This window comes from Cuculus canorus, chromosome 1 (genome assembly GCF_017976375.1).
Source record: "Cuculus canorus isolate bCucCan1 chromosome 1, bCucCan1.pri, whole genome shotgun sequence".
In the NCBI taxonomy this organism is placed as follows: domain Eukaryota; kingdom Metazoa; phylum Chordata; class Aves; order Cuculiformes; family Cuculidae; genus Cuculus; species Cuculus canorus.
In genome coordinates, this window is record NC_071401.1 from 53,135,410 (window position 1) to 53,155,576 (window position 20,167).

General features: G+C 38.2%; 1 protein-coding gene across 2 annotated transcripts in view; it reads right to left on the minus strand.

The window, feature by feature from the left end:
• Positions 1–6,573: 6,573 nt before the first annotated feature.
• GPC6 (glypican 6) overlaps positions 6,574–20,167 on the minus strand; it is a 757,324-nt gene continuing 743,730 nt past the window's right edge. For both annotated transcript variants that reach the window (XM_054070846.1, XM_054070836.1), the window contains one exon: positions 6,574–19,984. In XM_054070846.1, the coding sequence (XP_053926821.1) occupies positions 19,782–19,984 (203 nt within the window). In that variant the 3' untranslated portion in view covers positions 6,574–19,781. The remainder of the gene's footprint in view (positions 19,985–20,167) is intronic.

Genomic DNA, 20,167 nt, shown 5'->3' on the forward strand with positions numbered 1-20,167 from the left:
GTGATTTCTTCTGACAAAAGGCTCTGAATCACACAGGAGCATGTAACACAGCTACAAATGAGATGTTTAAGCTCTGGAGGGGGAGAGGTACTCAAAACCATCCATTTCTCAGCCGTTTTGTTAGCTAGACCTATGCAGCTTCCAGCTCTGTGTGTAGGGCTTTTGTGTGGATTATCTTTCTGAGGAGTCTAATTCTCTCTAGTCACTAGTTAATTGCTCTCTCCGTTTTCTATACTGGATCCGTAGGCAGCTAATGCCTCTTTCTGAGTCATCCAGTGGGTCAGGTGCCTAATTGTTTTGACTTTGCAGTAAGCTGATGGCAGCCACATCATCTCTGTCAGTCATGGCCTGTGCATTTGTGAAAATGATTATCATGAAAATTCTCAGAAGGAATTAGTGAGAACCTGTTTTCTGGATTAAATTAAATCTCTTTGCTGGCTTTTTAGCTCAATGCTTGAAAAGGAGTCTCTTCTGATTCTGCCTCTGATTTAGGAAAGAAGCAGTATAAAACATCCACATCCTATGGCTTTTATTGTAAAACTGGAAGCTGCAATGCCAGTACTGACCTTCTGCTTCTGTTAACTCCTTGCTTTACACTGATTTTGGAAGACAAGTTGTGTGCTTGTGCTTGTGAGGGGAGGAGAAGAGAAGCAGATTCAAGGACTACCAGCTAATTCAGTAGTGAAGATATACACAGAACCAGGCGTGTAGGCTGACGGCAACTAGGAAGGGAACTTGGTATCCTAAAGTACCAGCTTTAGCCCTTTTTGCAGCATGTGCAGCCACTTCAGTGCCCTGCACACAGCTGCATAGAGAACATCAGGTTATAAACAAGGCTGCGTCTATGATACAGATCCACTTCAGTGCTCCTGCACCTGAAACACAGCAGATATTCATAATCCAGAGATTTTTGCTAAAACCAGGCTTTTCAAGACCTGCGTGGCTGGAAGAAATGGTAACAGTGCTGGTCATCTTTTTACACATCAGCTCTCTCTTCCTGTGAGGGGTCATCCAACTCCTTCTAAGCTGGAAAACCAAGGACATCAGATGTTGCCTATGCACTGGGTTTCAGATCAAGCAAAAGCATAAGATATTGCATTGTATAGATGTAAAATCTGCTCTGACACTAGCAGAGTGCCCTCCAAGGAAAAAATATCAGAGGCAAGCCCTGGGTATGCACCTCACTGCAGAGTCTGCACATCTGGTTCACTTTTCCTGTCCTGATCTTCTTCCCTGATCGTGTCTGCATTGAGGGTGATGTTACCATCACCATGTGTTGACCCTTCAAAGGGTCCTGAGGGCACTCTTCTGCCAGGACAGATGAAATTTGCAGACAGCAACTAAGCTAGTAAACATCATGATGAGACTGAGTGATGTGGATTTTAGAGCCAGCTTGAAGAACAGCTAACAGCGAAAAGACATATAGGTATTCAGTAGAGGAGGAATAAGTGGTGGGGTCTCTTTCCTGCAGATGATTCCTCCCTATTCCTCTCTCCCTTCTTCACTGCCTTGCTGTCTCTGGCCTATTGACAAACCCATGAACCCTATAGCAACTTCAACTCCAGTGGACTCCAACCACTGCCCTTGGCAACAAGTGCCCGGACAAAGGAGATAGTCACTTTATCTCCAGATCAGATGAAGTATTTTCTGTCCTCTGGCATTCTCACAGACTAGATTAAAAAGTTCCTTTTTCAGCACTGTGGTTCTGCCTGTGGTGGGTCTCCTTCTGTGGTTCCTGATATTCTGTGGTCACATAGCAGGGAGATCAGCTGTCTGTTCTGGATATGGAGGATTTATGCCCAGGAGACAAGTGCTTAAACATTCAGTGGTGTGGCCACAAAGTCCCGTTTTGTGGCTTCCTTTAACTCCTGAGATTTCACTGGTGCTTTTTTTTTTTTCTTTTCCTTTTGCTTGGAAACATCTTTTTTTTATGTGGAGGATTTAAGGCTGAAATGTCTGTAACAGTTTCACAGTTTCCTCCTCTGCTTGAGTTAACTGAAAAGCTGCTAAAACTTTTTTTAAGAAGCTGTTATTGTCAGGAAGAAGGCTGATGACTGGCTTCTTTTGGGCTGGTTGCCACCAACTTCAGCTAGAACCTGAAGTGCTTATTAAACCTTCATTGTGTTTCTTCTTCATTTTAGTCAGACGCTTACAAAATCCAGTCTGGTTTTATCAACAGATTTGTCCAATTTCTGTCATGTTGCTGTATCCTGCCATCACACAGTCCGTGACTGCTCGGGATGGGGAGACCTTGCCAAAGAGTTGTTTCTTTCTGTGTTGCTCCAGTTGGCTGTGCATGGCTAAGGCATTGCAAAGAGAGCAAGTGTACTCAGCCCTTGTAGACGCACATCAAATTTATTTACAGTCCTTAGGACCTATGTCAATAACTGGCTTGATGGTTAGCAGGTGTGCTCTTGCTTGGCATGCTGCACTTTTGCTGGTCCCCTTAGCATAGCTGTCCAGCAAATATGTGAACAAATGGCTTCATTTAGAGCAGCTCTAAGACTGTTCAGATTTGTGTCACATCCTGAGGGAGCTGCATCTCCACCCTGAGCCTGGAGACAGGAGCTTTGACAAGACATTGAAAGCCTGCTTCTTCTGCAGATGTGTACACCCACTCTGCATGCCAAACCCCGTGGATTTAGAATTCAGCTTAAAGCTTTGAAAAATACCACTTGTGAAGGCAAAGCACAATCCTTCCTGAGAAAAGAAAAAGCTGGATTTTTAACAGAAGGAAAAATCATCTTTTTATTCAGGCCAAATACACTTTTTCATACCTCTTTTTCTTTTCCCACCAACCCTTTTTCACGCATAAACTTAGGATAAGACTTATGATTTTGCAAAAACAATGAATACATCTGTTTTTAATGTAGAATTTGTTGTTTTTAAATTCAGCCTCTCAGATAAAAAAATCAGTGACATGACATATGGAGAGAGAGAAGACAGAGCTCAGTGCTCATTTACACTATGTCTCTCTGCTGGTAAGAAAGAAGTATACCCTGGTGGCTGTGCTAGGACTGATGAACAGAAAGATAAAAAGTATATTTCTATTTAAATCTAAGAAGCAAGTTAAAAAAAGTGGTACTTTTCATTTCAGTCTTGCCTGTTTCTAAATTTTTTTAGCTTGGTTAGGGGATTGCCTAGTTGTGTGTTTCTGTGGTATACTTAATTGTGTTATTTAGACAGATGAATTTGTGTCAACTAATCACAACAGCTTGTCTCATGCTCATTTTTGCCTTAGTAGCTGTCAGTCATTCTCAGTATCAGTGTGGTTTTTATCTGGAAAGCCCATCTCTAGTAGCAATACACAAAATTACACCCTTTCCTTTTCTCTAATAGTCCATGACTTATTTGGAAGCCGGGTAAAAGCAGGTTTTACAGAGCGAAGTGACCGGGAATGGGAATTTACTGAACAACAAAATGCCTAGGGATATTGCCTTTGCCTAAAACGTTCCAGTAAATTAATTTTGCAGCCAGGGAATGTTAGACTTTTTTCCTTCCACATTTCATGAAGTGTGTAGCAGAGCAGCTTGCTTTAGAATAGAAATCCCTTAGGTTTTAGCTGTGGCTGTGCCATGGTTAAAGAACTTTGTTTTAGGGAGGTTGTCCCTCAAATATTTCAACATTTAATGGTACTGTTACTACACACAAAGCTAGAATTAGTGAATAGGGAAACAATGTTTTCAAAGCTTCATAACAGTTGGGAAAAGGAAAAAAAGCCTATCCAAATGTCTAGTGTTTCTCATGGCAGTGCAGGATTGTCCCAGCTCCATGTTTTCTGCTGGAAAGGTGCCTAGAAACTGTACCTCTGCTGGTTCTTCTGGAGACTTCTGCAGTCTCCCTTCTCTTCCACATTGCTTGCCTTGTCCTTTTGGCTCTTTCTGCCTTGCTTTGCAAATATATCTATTTCATCCTTCTCTAACATATGTATTCATTACAGTGGAAGAAGGTAGAATGGGCCTTAAACCTAGCTATATTTTTAAAAAGCACTATGAAATGTGCAGCACAAATTGTTCTTCCATATATTAACCATTTTTATTGTAGTTACTCTCAATTGTTTTCAGTATAGTCAAGTTTACACTTTAAAGATGGATTTTTTTAACATCTAATGTTAAAATGTTAATGTTTTGAGGAGTTTCTGCACTTATATTGTAGGCTCATAAGACAATATCATACCTCATGCAGGTTCCAGTTTCAGGGGAGTTTTTTCTTGCATTTACATCATATTGCAAATTCTTAACGCTTGCACAATTTTTATATTAGCTTGGCATCTATATCTGATGTGTGTCTGGTCTGTCTCAGCTCAGCAGTGTAACAGAAAATGTTTCCTCAGGCCACAGTTTTTCCTGGATTACTGACAACAATTAATTTGATTTATTAATATTTGCTATCAATAATAGCCAAACATTCAAGTGAATGGATATGCATTTCATAGATACAAATATGATATTATTTTCTGTAGTGTATTAAAACTATAATATTGAAAGTGCAAGCAAATTCAGTAAAGCCGCATTAGTATATCTATATCATTTCACTGCTAAAGGGTGGTTTTCAACATACCTGACAGATAAAGAACAGATCAGAACTTTTACTTGCCATTCAAATAAAAGCATCTGTTGTTTTCAAACAGTTAGCTAGTTATACTTTCACTTTAAAAAATACTTTCTCACATTTCATTTCTCCTTGAATTTTATTTACATTCTGATGAGACAAAGAATCATAATAGACTTGCCATGTTTCATACAGTCATGAAACAAATATGAGAAATCTGGCAGAGCAAATCACCATCATAGTGTTTCTAGACTAAATAGATTCAGTGGTGTTTGAATAGGCAGCTAAATTTTGGACACTTAATTGGATCAAGTCTCCAGCAATTCGTATTTTCATTCTGTTCCAGCAGGATTTAAAGCAAGGCACCATTAATTAATAGAAACTTGTGGTTAGTGTCTGAGAAAAGAATAATAATTAAAACGACTTATTTATCGTCAGAAGACTCTATGCACCATTGCAGGTATTTTCTCTTCAGAAAGGTAGCAGAATTTAAACTGATGCTTTTGCTAAGTTCTTCTGTGATAGGCAATTGTTTTTTCCTCCTTGTAGAGCACAAAACATGCACAGCAAGATTTGCTTTGTATTAAGAAAGTAAAGAATACTGTGAAATTATTAGAACCTGGAAATCTTTCTTCAGAGGCTGTAAATTGCAAAATTTATTTATTTTTTTATTTGAAAAGCCAGTGTTTTGGTCTAGAATGGGGAACACAGCAGTCTGCTCTAAATGAGTGAGTGCATTCTCAACCCTGCTGAAACGTTGTTTGCAAATATTGTTATAAAATGAGTTAGTCTCTCTCAGTTCAGACACATCTGGCAACAGACACATCTAGAAGGTAGCAGGATTTATCTGTCTTAGACACCTAGTGTGGGTACTCAGAGGTAGTTAATGTAGTTCCATTGGAGATGCTCAACAGTACTATGCGTTTTCTCTAGAAAGTTGTGGGCTACTTGCTGCTCTGTGTATCTGCCAGCTACCCACCGGTATCTTGGAATGCAATATCAGCCGTGACTCAACGAGCTTCACAAAAGTGTCCAATATCATTTGAGATATACAAGAAAATCCAAGGTCTAATGAGTAAGACTAGAAGATGTAAACAAAGGATATAGGACAGACCCAGTGGGCAGCTGAACCAAGCCTGCAGGTACCCATAATGGCAATGATGCCTCTATTTAGACAACAAAACCTCACCTCATGGTGACATTCAGTTGGCTCAAATCTAAGTTTATACCTGATTAGGGTGGAATTCAGCTCACTCAAATTTAGTAATTTGATTCTGCTGCCTAAACACAGGCCTTTAGTTTAATTTGAGGTTCTCCAGACTATCCCACTTGGATGTCCATCTGCCAATCTGGAAGGGTGTAGGGCCTCTGCAGGTCCTGTGCCATGTCTGCTGGCTCTGGGCAGATGTCTTGGCTAGCCTAAGCTGTTTAAAGTGACACCAGAGAGCAACACTTAGGCATCTGAACAAAATCATTAAGCTTAGAATCAAATCAACAGAAAAAAATTTGAGGAAGTTGTATTGACAGTTTAAAGACTCCACATGAAATCTTAGACTCCACTGCAAGAATTAGAATAAGACAAATTAAAATGAAGAAACAGACCACTTTCATTAGACAGATCCCAGATTTCTTAAAGAACAACATTGATTTACATTTTAAGACTCCTATATCCTGGACAGTTTAAGTAAAAAAAAATGGTGTTCAACAGTTGCAATAAAACACTACCATTAAATGAGCTCTTAATCTCATTAAATCAGAACTAACAAGTAAGTTAAAATAACAATTGCATATAATATTTTAAACCATCTTACATATAGTAATATATAGAGCTCTCGCCTTTTGCAAAAGAATAAATAAACAACTACTGCTTGAAACTTCATCCTTAGATGTCATGGCTTTTGACATTTCCACAATGATCTTCACTTCTCTGGCAGATTTCAGAGGAACATCATTGGCACATAAATATAACTGGGAAAACAATGCTGTAGAATGAATGCCTCATATATGATTTTAAAGATTCTTCTTACCTTATGATTCTCCAGTAGCTGACAATCATGGGATTAACGTTGCTGGCCGGCAGAGAGCACTTTTCATTTTGCAGCCGAGAAACCACAAAACACGAGGCAGGTACTTACTTCAGGTATTTATTGTAGTCTATCAGAGAATATCAAATCCCTGTTTTCAAACCATCAATATACATTGCCTTCATGGCATGAGTGAAGGGTGATGACAATGAGAAGAACTCGTGAACATGATTTAGATTTGTTTAAAACATCTTGGATAAAAATGAAGTGGACAATTTTAAGTCAGAGCAGTTATAGTTTTATTTTGTATGTGGTAAAGCAATCTAACAAAACCAATACTGTAAAAATAACTAGAATGAATAAGGCATGTCAAAGTCTTCACTGAGGTGTCAAATATATATATATACATACAGTACTGAATATTAAGCAACAGTGTAAAAGATCGTCCCACACTTTTTTACTGTTGTAATTATGAACTAATGAAGTGTCCTCACTGTTGTTTGAGAGATAGACACTGATGATAATAGCGCAAATTCAAATGTTTAGTATCAAACCTGCTAGATATACTTCTCTTGGTACCGGAGCTGATGGCAAACTCTCACTAGCTTCAGTGGAAGGAGGGCCAGAGAGGCGGGGGAAGGCGTTTCTGATCCTCCATTGCATAGTCCTCACACAGTGTAAATTACATTGTCCAGATTGCTGTAACACTTTTAAACTTTGGATTGAGAGGAGAAGTTACACTGGGGAGTCCTTATCCATACACCTTGGGAATAGTTACCTCAATAAAAATTATTACTTCTGGCCACTTATTTTTAATAGCTGGATTAATGGATTGTGTGCAAACCACCTACTATGGCACTGTGCATATCCATAATGGTTTCTAAGCCAAAGATGGTTATGAACCACTCACACAGCCTATTATACTGTGATGCCAGACCAAGGATCCTCTGTATTGTCAATGGAGAGAAGTAGGAGCAACATATCGTATGCATACCTACAACAGGTGGAGAGAATATGTTTCCCTATTTCTGTCTGTTGATAATGTACACAGTTGAGAGCTCATGGCATTGGGTGGCAGATAGTTTGACTTCCTCATGTTTTCTTGATTTTGCACATCACAGTAGCTGCTGCAACTGGATACCTGTAGTAGATGGTCTGCATACGACTTTGTGTGTTGTATCACTAAGACTTTCCTGACAAGCAATACGATCTTTTTTTTAGCTGACATATTGCTCTCTCTGCATAGAGAGCTAGTCAGTTGTGGAGTCTATATTCTAATGCTTTGCCAGTACAATTATGGCAAGATTAATATAAAGGTCAATACATCTTCTGTTTAACTGAAAAAAGTATTTTTATTTCTCATTATAAAGACAACCGCAAAAACTTTTTTTCTAACATTTTTAACACAGTGTTTTTGTGGAGATTCACCGGTAAAGAGTTTGCTGTTATTTTAAAAAGAATATCCTAAAGATCTAATAATCAGAATTAAACTTCCATGTAACCATCAGAATTTTATGTAATGGTTTCTCAGCAAAAGCAACACTTTGGCTAGTAATCAGTGACAATCAATTAGACTTTCCAACAAGCCATTGCAAATTTAAAATATGCACATGAATAAAGAGTAGAATAACACTATGAGAAAAATAAGCTGTCTTACACTGTTGTCAATGAAAATACATGTTCATTAATATATGTATACTATGGTGCAGGGAAACTAACAAGGTACATGAAAAGCATTATGTGGATAACATTTGCAGGCAAAAGGCAAGGCAAATAAAATTAATCTTTAACAATGCTATTTATTGGCTCAGTCTGTTACTGAATATTACAGTCCTATTCTAACTCTCAAATGTGTTGTAAGCACTAAAGAAGGATTTTTCAGTAGGCAGCAAAAGAAAGTATTGATTTAGAAAATAAAATATATGGCCTTTTTCAAATGCCTTTGTCTAGTAACATAATATTGCACCAGGCAAAATTGCCTTGGCTGAGCAGCAAGGTCTTCTAATGCCTATATTTTAGGAAGATGCATTACGAAAAATGAGTTTAACAAGAAGTCATTCATTATCTGGTAGTAATTTTAAAGATACATGAAAGAAGCAGGCGCAGGACTACAAATATATATATATATCTATGTGTGTGTAAATGACTGTTAATACAACCCTTCCAACAAAATATACCTGCAGTCAACCTTCTCTTACTAATGGACAGGAACAGAGCAGTTTATGGTTAAACTGCTCTGTCATTTCCAAATATCATTTTTAACATCCTTGACATGACAAATTGTGAAAGAAACAAGCTTAAGAAACACAGAATTCATTATAAGTCTTGAGGGAAGAAATGATATTTACATTACTGATCACTGGTTTGTGAAAAACACATTAAATGTTGTGCGCTGGACTTAGTATAAGACTTCAGGGGAAATGGAAAAGCAGTGGGCTAAACAGTACCATCTGAGATGATTGTCTTGAAAATGTCAAACATTCTTCTTTCTATCCACAGGGAAATATGAATGCATTTCTACTAAACTTCTACTAATCTAAACTTTGTGGAAGAAAGTATGTGGAAAGGAAAGATGTGATGAAAAAGACCTAGTGGCAGTGGGGGTAGTCCATTGGGTATTGTTGTGTCATGTCATTCTCGTGTGATGGACAGTGGCAGTATGATTATAAATCTGTAATTCAGTTAAGGGGGGTCATGCCAGATGATAACATTAGAAGTTCAGAGCCACTTTCTGTGAATGATGAATATTTTTCTTAAAAAAACCCACCAAATAGGATGACAGTTCTGATCATCAATATTTTACCCAATTCATTCTCGAAGAACATATTTTCATAAATATAGAAAAGTCATCATTTAACAGTTATTGTAGCCTGAAAGGAAGGAGGTAGGGATTCTGAAAAGCTCAGTGAACTTTTACGAGTTTTTTTTCACGTTCAAATAAAACAAGAAATAATGAAATTCCTTACAGTAAAGCCCTGGAATACTGTGAATAGGATACCACTGAAGCTGCTGATTTTATCTGGATATTTGTCTTTTGTATACATTTTCCTTACTAGTAGCAGCAGATGTTGCCAAATAATATTTGCAAACTCACTCTCTTCCATAGCTTTTTCAGAAAACTGCAACAACATTTGTAGACACAAGCTATAAACATCTCTAAAGCAGAAGACCCTGCCTGGGACTCTCCTTGTTAGGTCTCTGTCAAGGGTTGCGGTAAATGGAATTCTTCCAATACTCTTTTATAGCACATGCACCTGAAATTTACAAGCTTGTGACTGTTTATAGACATATATGTGTGTGTGTGTCTATGTGTAAATAAATATATATACAGGGAGAGAGATGCACGCTCACACACACTATGTAAGCGTGTCATTCTCAGAAATACAAAAAGGAGAACAAAGAGGAAAAGTGGGTGCTTTACAGCTAGGGCTTTTTGTTTCTGCAGCATTTCAAGTACCAACCCCCAAAAAGTAAGTTGGGGAAAGAAAAAGGTTTTCCTCACTATGGAGTCCCAAGAGATGGTGGGGATGCAGAGGAAGCTGCACTTAATTACTTTCAGATTTGAAAAAGTTATTTTCTGTCTATGACGATCAGGTATTTTGCAAGAGGTGTGTTAGTGGTTTGTTAGCATTAACCTGTGTATATTGACTTTGCTTTCTCTACCGACCTCTTAGAAGATGCGTATTTTCCTTTCATTGATGCAGTAAGGGTTGAGACTGATGAATCACTAAGTGCGTTAATGATTATACCTGAAAGGTATCTTTATTGCAGTTCTCATTCTTGAGGCACTGTATTTATCTGCTTTCCACCCTTTGGTGATGTACACCTTCGTCCTCGCTAACTCTCTGATCTGGCTCGAGCCCTGCACAATGCTTTCACCAGGCTTGCAAAGGCATTTGGGCTTTCAGGAGAGACGTATTTGAGCTCCATCCTTTGTGCATCTGCACACTGAAGGCAGCTGTATTGTGTGTTTGTAGCTAGGGCAGTTGACAGGTTCAAATGTCTTATAAGGAAGAATATAAACATAACAGCATTGGGCAGTATCCAGAACAAGGAATGCATGTTGGTTGTACATCTAGTTAAAACAGGCCTGGTTTGGCCCAGCAACAAAGTCATTACATTATACTATGACTTCTGAAGATGGGATCCCTCTCCAAGCTCCGCACTCCAGCACTGGCATGAAGAAAAGACACAATTGTGCCAACAAGGAGAAGGACAAGACAAAGTCTGGGCAAAGCCTGGATCCCTCCCATCTCACCAGTGGCATCTACCTTCAGGCACTCAAATGAAGTGCCTTCATGACAGGCCTTGTCGTCCCTGGCTATCTGTGTAGGGAAGAAAGGTAAGCCTCTTCCTAGATACAGACATGCTCATGTCTTTTGACTAAATGCAGAGATCTAGAAAGACAACCCTGCTGAGCAATGTGCTCCTGGTGGGATGACTCTAAGCCCTAAGACACAGCTGGTTTTCATGAAGATGGATGAGGTGAGAGGAAAAGGAGCCAGTGGGAAAGGATTGCAAGCCTGAGAGAATGTAGGGATTGACCATCAGGAAGGTCTCAGTGCTCTTGGCATTGTCACTGCTTCTTGCTTTCAAGCTCTAAGTCTACAAGTGAACTAAAAGTGCATTTACAGCTAATAGAGCAGAGCTCTCATAGTCTGTCTATTGTCATTAGTAATCATAAGGCTGCATATGATTGTGGTGGAAAGAAAAGCCTAGGTTTGCATCCGAAGTAATTATTATAAAAGGCTATGTACAGAAAAATTTTCGATTGCATTAGCCCTACAGAAAGTTAATTTAAGGCATTTTACACAAAAGGTACTGGGCTCTGTGAAACCTATTTCACAAATGTATCAAAACCGTTCCATAAATTTTTCTCTTTCTGCCCATAATACATTACTTCTCTGAAGTTACAAAGCCATAAAGAATCTTTTCCTTAAAAGTTCAAGCTCTCTCTTGCTACACTGCTATATTTATATATATACGCTGCCATATGCTACTAAATACTGCATCTCTGTAAGCGGCATTTGGTGACGGGAGAACACGGGATTTTTTTTTTTACTTCAGTTTTGATTGGGACTTTACCAAAGCTGCAGCTGTGCCATATAGTTTCAGGTATAATCTAGAAACAGTATATATAGTTTTTTTTTTCTTGTGTCAAATTAGGCTGAATTGTTAAAATTGGATCCATAGAAAAGCAAGTTTAGTGTTTAATGAGATTTTTTTCAACTCAACCCTAATTCTGTCTAAACCCAATCTTCTTCTAAACTTCACTTGCATTCAAATATCACCTCCATCAATTCACGTTTAACTATGTCAAATACTAATCTAGAAATACAGCATCAAAACTGGAGATAACAATCTGCATGCTTTCAAGCAATTTTCATACATTTAGAGCCGTAAAAGCTTAACAAGCAAGTATAAATGTCAATTGATACCCAAATCAAGACATCTGACCTACTTAAATAACACTCTTTCTTTGAATTTGTTAAATGTAACAAAATTGCTAGTGGAAATAAAATGATACTGCTCATCAAAAATCCAAAGTAGCCTAGGACAACCCAGTATGTAAATGTCCATAAATTTATGTAGTTTTACATCCCTGAACATCTGAATGCAAATCCTCCATTGGTAAATTTGTGTTCAGATCAGGTAGAAGTTGAAAAGAAGCTTCAGAATATTTTGGAGATGCAAGTGGTCCCTTTCTCCTCCCTCGAGTACATGCACATATTCACAAATTATTTACAAAATATTCCTGCAGCCTCAAACTCAACTAATGACATAAAGCTGAAATCTGAACTCCTCCAACTTTTCTTTGGGCAGACTTTTAAGAATTATTACTACTCCGTAGCTCTTAGAAGCAGACTGACATTGACTGACTACTCAAAATAAGTCTGCCTTATTTAAGGACTGAAACAGTGCATCTGTAATTATGTTACATGCATATAATCTAATATACACATAACCCGTGTAAAAATAACTTGAATGAAGCCCAGAATGTTAAACTAAAATAAAAGGAAAGAAAATATCCAGCACCAAACCTCAAACCAATCAGTTTCAGAACTGAAGTGAAATGTTACCTGGTATTGTTACTTGTTCAGTTAATCTTGCTATAGAAAAGCCACATTTTTTTTTGCTGTTGGCCTTGCTGGCTCATCAGTGCAGCAGAGGATACAAAACGCAATTTATATTCTATAGTTACAAGGAAGAAACAATTTTACTGCAGCTGAATGAATAAACCAAAACGTAGTCTATAAGCTCTAATAATACACTAGGTTGGAAAAAGAGTCATCAGGGTTTTTGTCGGATGGTCAAGAACGTACACCTGCAGAACATGTTTAGAACAGGGAATAAAAGCTAAAGGTGGAGTTTGCTAAAACCTAGAGAAAACCATTAAATAAGTGAACAAAATGTCTTTGTTGCTTCAACCTTTATCTGCGAAGAGAAGCATTAAGTGCTACCAAAGGCACAAAGATAGAGAGAAGGGAGACAGTAGATGCAGTGAGCTAAAAATGACCGAAAAGACAGCTCAGCCTGGAGAAGAAAATGGTCATAATTGGACATCGGTGATTCAGAGACAGACAGGACATGCAGCAGACAAGAAGAGAGCCAGACAAGAAAATTTAGTTAGAAATGTTTATCATTAGTAAGCACAGATTTGACAAAAAAGAATGCATTAGCATTGATGAAATTTTAATTTCAGAAGACTTTTCAGGCTTAGGATGATACTTAGAGGTAAGAAGTGAGGAGAGGAAGGGGAAGAAAGAGTACAGCCCACTTGTAACATGGTGTTTGAGGTATTCAGTAGAATGTCAGAGACCTCTGTGAAACCTTGGATGGGTAACTGGAGTTTAGGTTTCTCCAAAGCCTCCATGTGTGACCTCTTCAGATCTGGGAAGAAAATTCACAGGATGCTTAGTGGAATTAAATCACTTCTGTGAGAGATGTGAAAGACTGTCGTGCCTAAATAAATAACGCATATTTTTAGGAAGAAAGGACTACTCACACAAAGACTTCTTTTAGGTAGCAGGTTTTCCCTCAGACACTGAAAGATATAGAATTAGCCAGTGTACCTGGAACTAAGAGAGAAAGAAAGCTTGCAGCAAACTACAGAAATATCACTGTCTCTGGAAGCAGTATTTGGGCCTTTGGACAAGTAGATGATTATAATCAGACTACAAAGAAACTTCACTGACAATAGGTTGAAAGCAAGAGCTGGACAGTTGTGAGGAACTGTCCCTCGTGTGATTTGCAGTCACCTTTATTGTTAATCCCCATGGTCACAGATCTGCTAGGTCTCACTGTGAAATCACTACTCCCCTCACTCACTACTCAGTTATCTCTCTACTATCTTGGAAGAACAATCTCCTCCACTGGCAGGGAGAACCTGCATGCCCAGGAAGATCCTTACTTCAGGTAATCTGTGTGGGAGATCAGCAGAACCCTGGAGAGGTATAAAAGCATCTCTAGGAGCCGAAAGCAACAGAACTGTCTGAATGGCTAGCCTTTCATTCTGCAGAAGGTAGATTTCTTTCCAATTTACTCTACACTTGGAAGTGAAAGCCACGTACTTTGTATTTTCTTCAAGGAAGAAAATAATATTGATTTCTATTTTAGAGGAAGTTATTTGTCTTCCCTGGAAATTTGTCTTTAAAGGGTCTTCAGAGATACTGACAGATGGTACTTCACAATATCTAAGATAAATAGTTACCATTCTGTGCCTCTTTTTTTTGCTGATGATGAACAGGGATACTCCATTTCCCTAGTCCCTCTCAAGAAAAAAGACAACTTCTTTTGCTAATGCAACTCTTCTTACTTTAATAAACAAACTACACCACTGGATGCTGCCTAGTGCTTAAAGTCTCAAGCCTCACAGATTTCCTGGTGTCAGAATAAAGGAGAAAAAGCTATAATAATTTTTTATCCGGTGTGCCATGAGACAACAGCCTTTCATGCATGTTACACTGTTAAGTACAATGCTACATAACTAAAAATAAAGGTGAAACGAGAGCTGACTGAAATACTGACTAATTTTCTTGAAACAGTTTGATTTAACTGTGTTGACTTTAAACTATGGACAAACCTCTGTGACTTTCTTCAGCTTTCAAACAGACCAGAGACCTCAGCAGTGGGGAAGCTGTGTAGACGTACTGCGACTGCTTTGGAGTAAAATTTGAATCTTACTGGTGCGGATGGCAAAGTCACCTCTTTTGTGGACAATTGTTGGTATTTTAGTAAGAATCAAAACCAAATAAAATATGAACCACTTCCAGAAAAAAGGACTTACTTTTTTTCTCCCTGCTTGTAGTCAAAATCTTGGTTAATGACAAAGATGTCATTTGCTTTGTTACGGGGACAAGATTTCTCACAGGTGCAGTGCACAAGTTTGTTATACAACCACAAGTGATGCACAATAAGAATTGCGAACTATGTAGTCAGTTTTAGAAAAGGCAGTGAGTACTGTAAGTGAACATGTTGTTACATCGGCAAATTAGTCTCAAGTGATTGTATTGGTCAGCAGATTTGAATAGGTTAGACTCTTGGAAAATGTTCTGACTGAATTAATCTGAGACCTTGGACCTCTTGCCTCATGTTATAAGTTTGATTTAAGAGTCAGTTTCAAAGTTCTTGGTTCTCCATTAGATTTCCTATGCTTTTTAACACATGAGAAAATGGCTAATATATTGTTTATCTTTCATGTTCCCTATTATGATGGTACTCTGACCTTTATCATTTTTTCATCAACAAAGGGTCATAATCACACGTGTTAATGTGATCCTCACAGTCCATGTGAATAGCTATAATGGAAACATTGTCCTGTTCTGTGCATTACCTGCTGTAATTGTCTTGGAAGTATGCATTCTTTTTTGAGAACATGTTCTCAGCCCCACAGTTAAGTGTTAGCCTTTGACTGCTGAATTTCCCTTTGAAATTAGGGGTTTTGCAGTTCTGTGTGATGTTCCACTTGTTAACTCTATTCATTCTCATCCAGCAGGTTTGAAAATTTCTGGGGTGATATAGTAAATATAACTTTGTAGTCTTTGAAATGTGGAATTTTTCTTAATACCTGAAGTTTGTTCAGATATTTGTTTCCATAATGAAATTTGCAGAAATCTGATTTTCTCTGCAGGATAGTTAAAAAATTTTCTGTACTCAGTTTCAATGGATTATCTTTGGAAGTAAATTAAAACCAAAATCCATAACTTGCATTGGTGCTGTAATTTATTTTTCATGTTGAAGTAATAAAATAACCTCAGTGAATAAGTATAGTTACATTTGATAATGATTCAGAGTTGATTAATAAACTGAAGGCAACTGCTGCCTGCTGAGACACTGCGTGCACAGTCCACCTCCCAAGCACACCTCTAGCTCACAGCCATTTTGCATGGAAACAACTCAAACTGGTTCACACAGCTGTGGGAATCAACCTTCCTAAAAAAATGCAGAATTGGGATAATTTTTATAAGTGAGACTCTGATTATGAGAGCTTTCCATGGGCAGAACTCCTAGGGAAATGGGATAGATCAGCCTTTACCAGACCTCTGAGCTACAGGTTCCTCTGTTCTCCCTCTTTAGCAGGAAATCTTGACTCTCTTCTTTCAATCCTTTCTGACTGTCTTTTTGGAAAGGCCTAAGTTTAGTCAGAATTCAGGTAGTCTGCACTGCAGTTATAGTAGTGTAAGTAGAAATCATCAGCAGAAAAATCTGCAGTACAGTGAATGCTAAAAATTTGGGGACAATGTAAAATCAATGCAATTAATACTAAAGTGGAAAACCTCACAGGGATCTACAGCACTGGTTGTGTTACTCATTAAATCTAATTTTTCAAGGGCTTCCACTGTAGAAGGACATAAAATGGAAAGAACTTCTGGATTGCGGAGCATAAAGAGTTCATACAATCAGAGTATTTTTTCCTTAGGATTTAGGTCCTCTTTCTTCAACAGGTATTTGCCTTCTTTTTCATTTCTTACTTTACCAGCTGCTAACAGAAGACACATATTTAAATAATGGCACATCAAAAAATTACCTTAGAAGGAGAGTTAGTGGATGTTATAGATATAAAAATAGAAGCACTGGAAATTATGTAGATTTTCACACTTATGAACATGAATGCTCTTTTTTTTCTTTCCTTCATTCCCAATTTCATTTGCTCTGTAGATTTAATAGCTCTCTTAATATCAGAAAAAAAAATGCAATGTATGAAGAATGTTCAATCTTTAGGGACTATTAAAGAAATGTATGCCTAATACCTCACACAAAGTCATCGCCATCTCCTGATAAGATATTACCATGCATAGTAGGAAAACAAGAGGAGAAATAATATGGAAGACATAAATTTCTAGGAGAACTCGCACAAGACAATCACATTTTGGCAATGATTTGTCTGGTTTGTTGTTTCATTGGCAGTTTGCAAAATCTAGTCCAAGCAGAGCAGGGCCCCTCCTGTGAACAACCCAAGTGAGAACAGCCTTTAGCAAATCCCCTAGTTCTTGAACGTTCCTCTTAGTCCTTACCCACATAAGTCCCTGGAGGTCTAAAAGCAGCTGAGAGCACCTTGGACACCCAGTTTGGCTGCACCAGCTGAAAACAGTCATCAAATTACCAAAATGTGGGCCAAAGCTAACAGAAAGGCCTTAGGAGTCCATCACCTCCTTAGGCGGCAGTGCGGAGTTGGTAGAACAGTGGATCTGCCTCAGAGGACTTTGTTACCTGTCAATAAGCTTCCAGATCCAGAATGATCAGATGGAAATAGTATCAATTACCACCGAATAATCACACAGTAGGAAAAATTAAAATGACGCTCAACTTGCCCTGAAGCAAGGTTGCTGAGAGGAAGAAAAAACATAGAAAGAGATTTACAGGGAGAGCTTTAAAGGTGTCTTCTTGTAGAAAGCTGTGTATGCAAGTTTAGGAAAAAAATCAAAGAAAATATTTTCTGCTTGGTACCTGCTCTTTCAGGGCCAATGAAAAAGTTTGTAAAGATTGGCTTGAACTCTGCTCTTTAACTTTCTGAAGGCATTGAATGCTGAATCATGAGATCTGCTATCGAGTGAACCATTGGAGCAGCAGGAAGCACTGCTACAGCTGATGTAAGACGTGCGTGATTTGAACACCTAGCCAGCAAGTCCTGCACACTAAGCTGGATCAAGAAGAACAGATCATCATACTTTGAAGTAAACAAACAAATGGGAAAAAAAGAATGGCATACAAGTGGCTCAAAACATATGCATTCTTTTATTAGATATACTATATAGATAGTTTGTAAATACTTTTTGGTAAAAGTGCTTAAGTATACCATATCCTAATGTGCTGTGTGTTTTCTACTTTAATTTCATGCCTAAATCAATAGCTAATTATAATTTGACAAGAAAAAGAGATTGCAATGGATATGGTCTACCTGCTCTGCTACTAGATCATAATATGGTTGGATGGTTTTATGCTGTTTCCGTAATCTGTCTATACCATTTCCAGAGTCTCTGTAAGAATTAGGAAATTAATTTCTGGCAAATCATTTCAACACCATGCAGAATTGTCACAGAAGCCCTTTGTCTGTGGTTGATGGAAAAGGGAAGGTTTTGATGTCTAATTGTTGACACTCATTTGTCCAGGACTTAAACAGCTTCCACCTCCAATCTTACAACCAGATGCACAGTTGTCTCTCTAGGACAATGGTCATTTAGGCAATGATTATTAAAGCAATGTATCCTTGAAGAATCTGAGAGCAAAATTGCCATCACAAATAACATCCATGTCCTTCTCGAGGCCTATCACACAAACTCATATGCTCCCCACAAATGCATACAAGAGACCTTTTTCTCTCCCACCCTACAAACATGTTAAGAAACGGACAACTGTATATGTAAAAAAAGTCTCTTTGATTTTTGTGCTCACCAGTCATTAAAGGGTTACTTTTCAGAGCAGCACAAAAAAAGAAGAGCTGGTTGACCAAAGATTTTTTTTCTTACAAAGAAGTGTCAACCCTGAGCTTGTAATTAAGAAGTTAAAATCTGTGATTTATATATTTTTATATATATAAAAATAGATGATCATACTAAGACTAAAAAAGTGAAAGAAATCTCCATGTCAGTACTATATATTGGTTTGTTCTGAAATTTTGCAGAAGAAATCCTTGTGATATTGAAATTAACTGACACAAAAGATGTAGTTAGGTGTGGAACACATTATTGATCCAATTGTTGTTAGTCCATTAGAGAATTATCATCTTGGTAGGATAATGAACATGGTAGCAGAAAGTCCTAATTGATGTCAGAACAATGACAAAAGGAAAGAGATTATATCACAAGAGATTATTTTCTGTCCAAACCCTTGACGGGAGATTTGTCGGAAGCGTTGTTTAGCATTACCACCATGGCTGATGGTGAGCTAAGTGGAAATCTGTGCCAATTGCATAACATGGATAAATACTAAAAGAAGCTAGGTGAGATCATGCTACTACTCAATTTTTTACTGGGCATAAAGACTGAAATCCTAACCAACTGTAACATGATATTCTGAAGCTAGTGGAGTTACTATTATACTAAAAGATAAGCTTATTTTTCAGCTTTTCTACCTTCATACCAATCTGATGTGGTTGGCAGATGGAGTGCAAGACATTCACTGTTGAGACATACTTTTGTGTTGGAAAAAAATCCAGACTTCCTCCCTATAGCATTGATTATTTTGATGACCTGAATCATCTTACAGAAGTTCCTAAAGGAAACCTGGCTGTCAGTGAAGAATAGTTGCTTTTTTTATTCCTTTCTTGACTGTTTTTGTTTCCTTGATATTCTGTTGAAATGCAGCAGCCTAGAGTCAGGCCTGATTCAGAAAGAAAACTGTTTTCTTAGTTTCTTCCCCCCTCCTTTTTTTCTTGTTAGGGAAAACCACACACAGTAAGATCCTTTTTTACATTTGCAGCATAAAAGGAAATGAAGCTCAGAAAGTCTCCTGTAATAAAGGTTTGAGAAAGAATTCTCTCAAGAGTGGATACTGTCATCAGAGATATCTGAAAAAAGCAGGAAGCAGTTCGGTCTGGTGTCTGGTACTCTTTGGAAAAACAAAAAAGGGAGGCAGATTGCCGTACTGCTCTCTTCTTGTAGAAAACTGCAAGTGTTTGTGGCATGGTCCATAGTCCAAGAGTATAAGAAAAGATGAAAGTTGGCTGTTTCTGTAGCTAAAAGACAGTTTCTCTGACCAGATCCAGGATTATCTCCACTGTCTCTGCAGTACAAAACTAATGAAGATAATAAGCAACGTCTGCAGTGACCAGCCAGGCTGCGTGGCTGAAGCCTCCACCTCCCTCCTGTCGGAGTCGACTGATGGTGCTTCAGTTGTGACAAAATCGAACTCAGTGGGACAGATGTCATCTGTACAGCCGCTTCCGCTGCCCGAGCCACTGGTTTCGTCACCTGGCACAAAGGAACAAGGGAAACAACGTGAGGGCCACTAGTTACAGCATTCGTCCTTTTCTTCTGTTCCACCCGGCACCGTGGTGGGGATAAACATATTGGGAACAGGAAAGTGTTTGTTGTGCTTTCATTCAGTAAATCATCCAAAGCCATCATGATTTCACTAGGTGCTGAAGTGTGTTT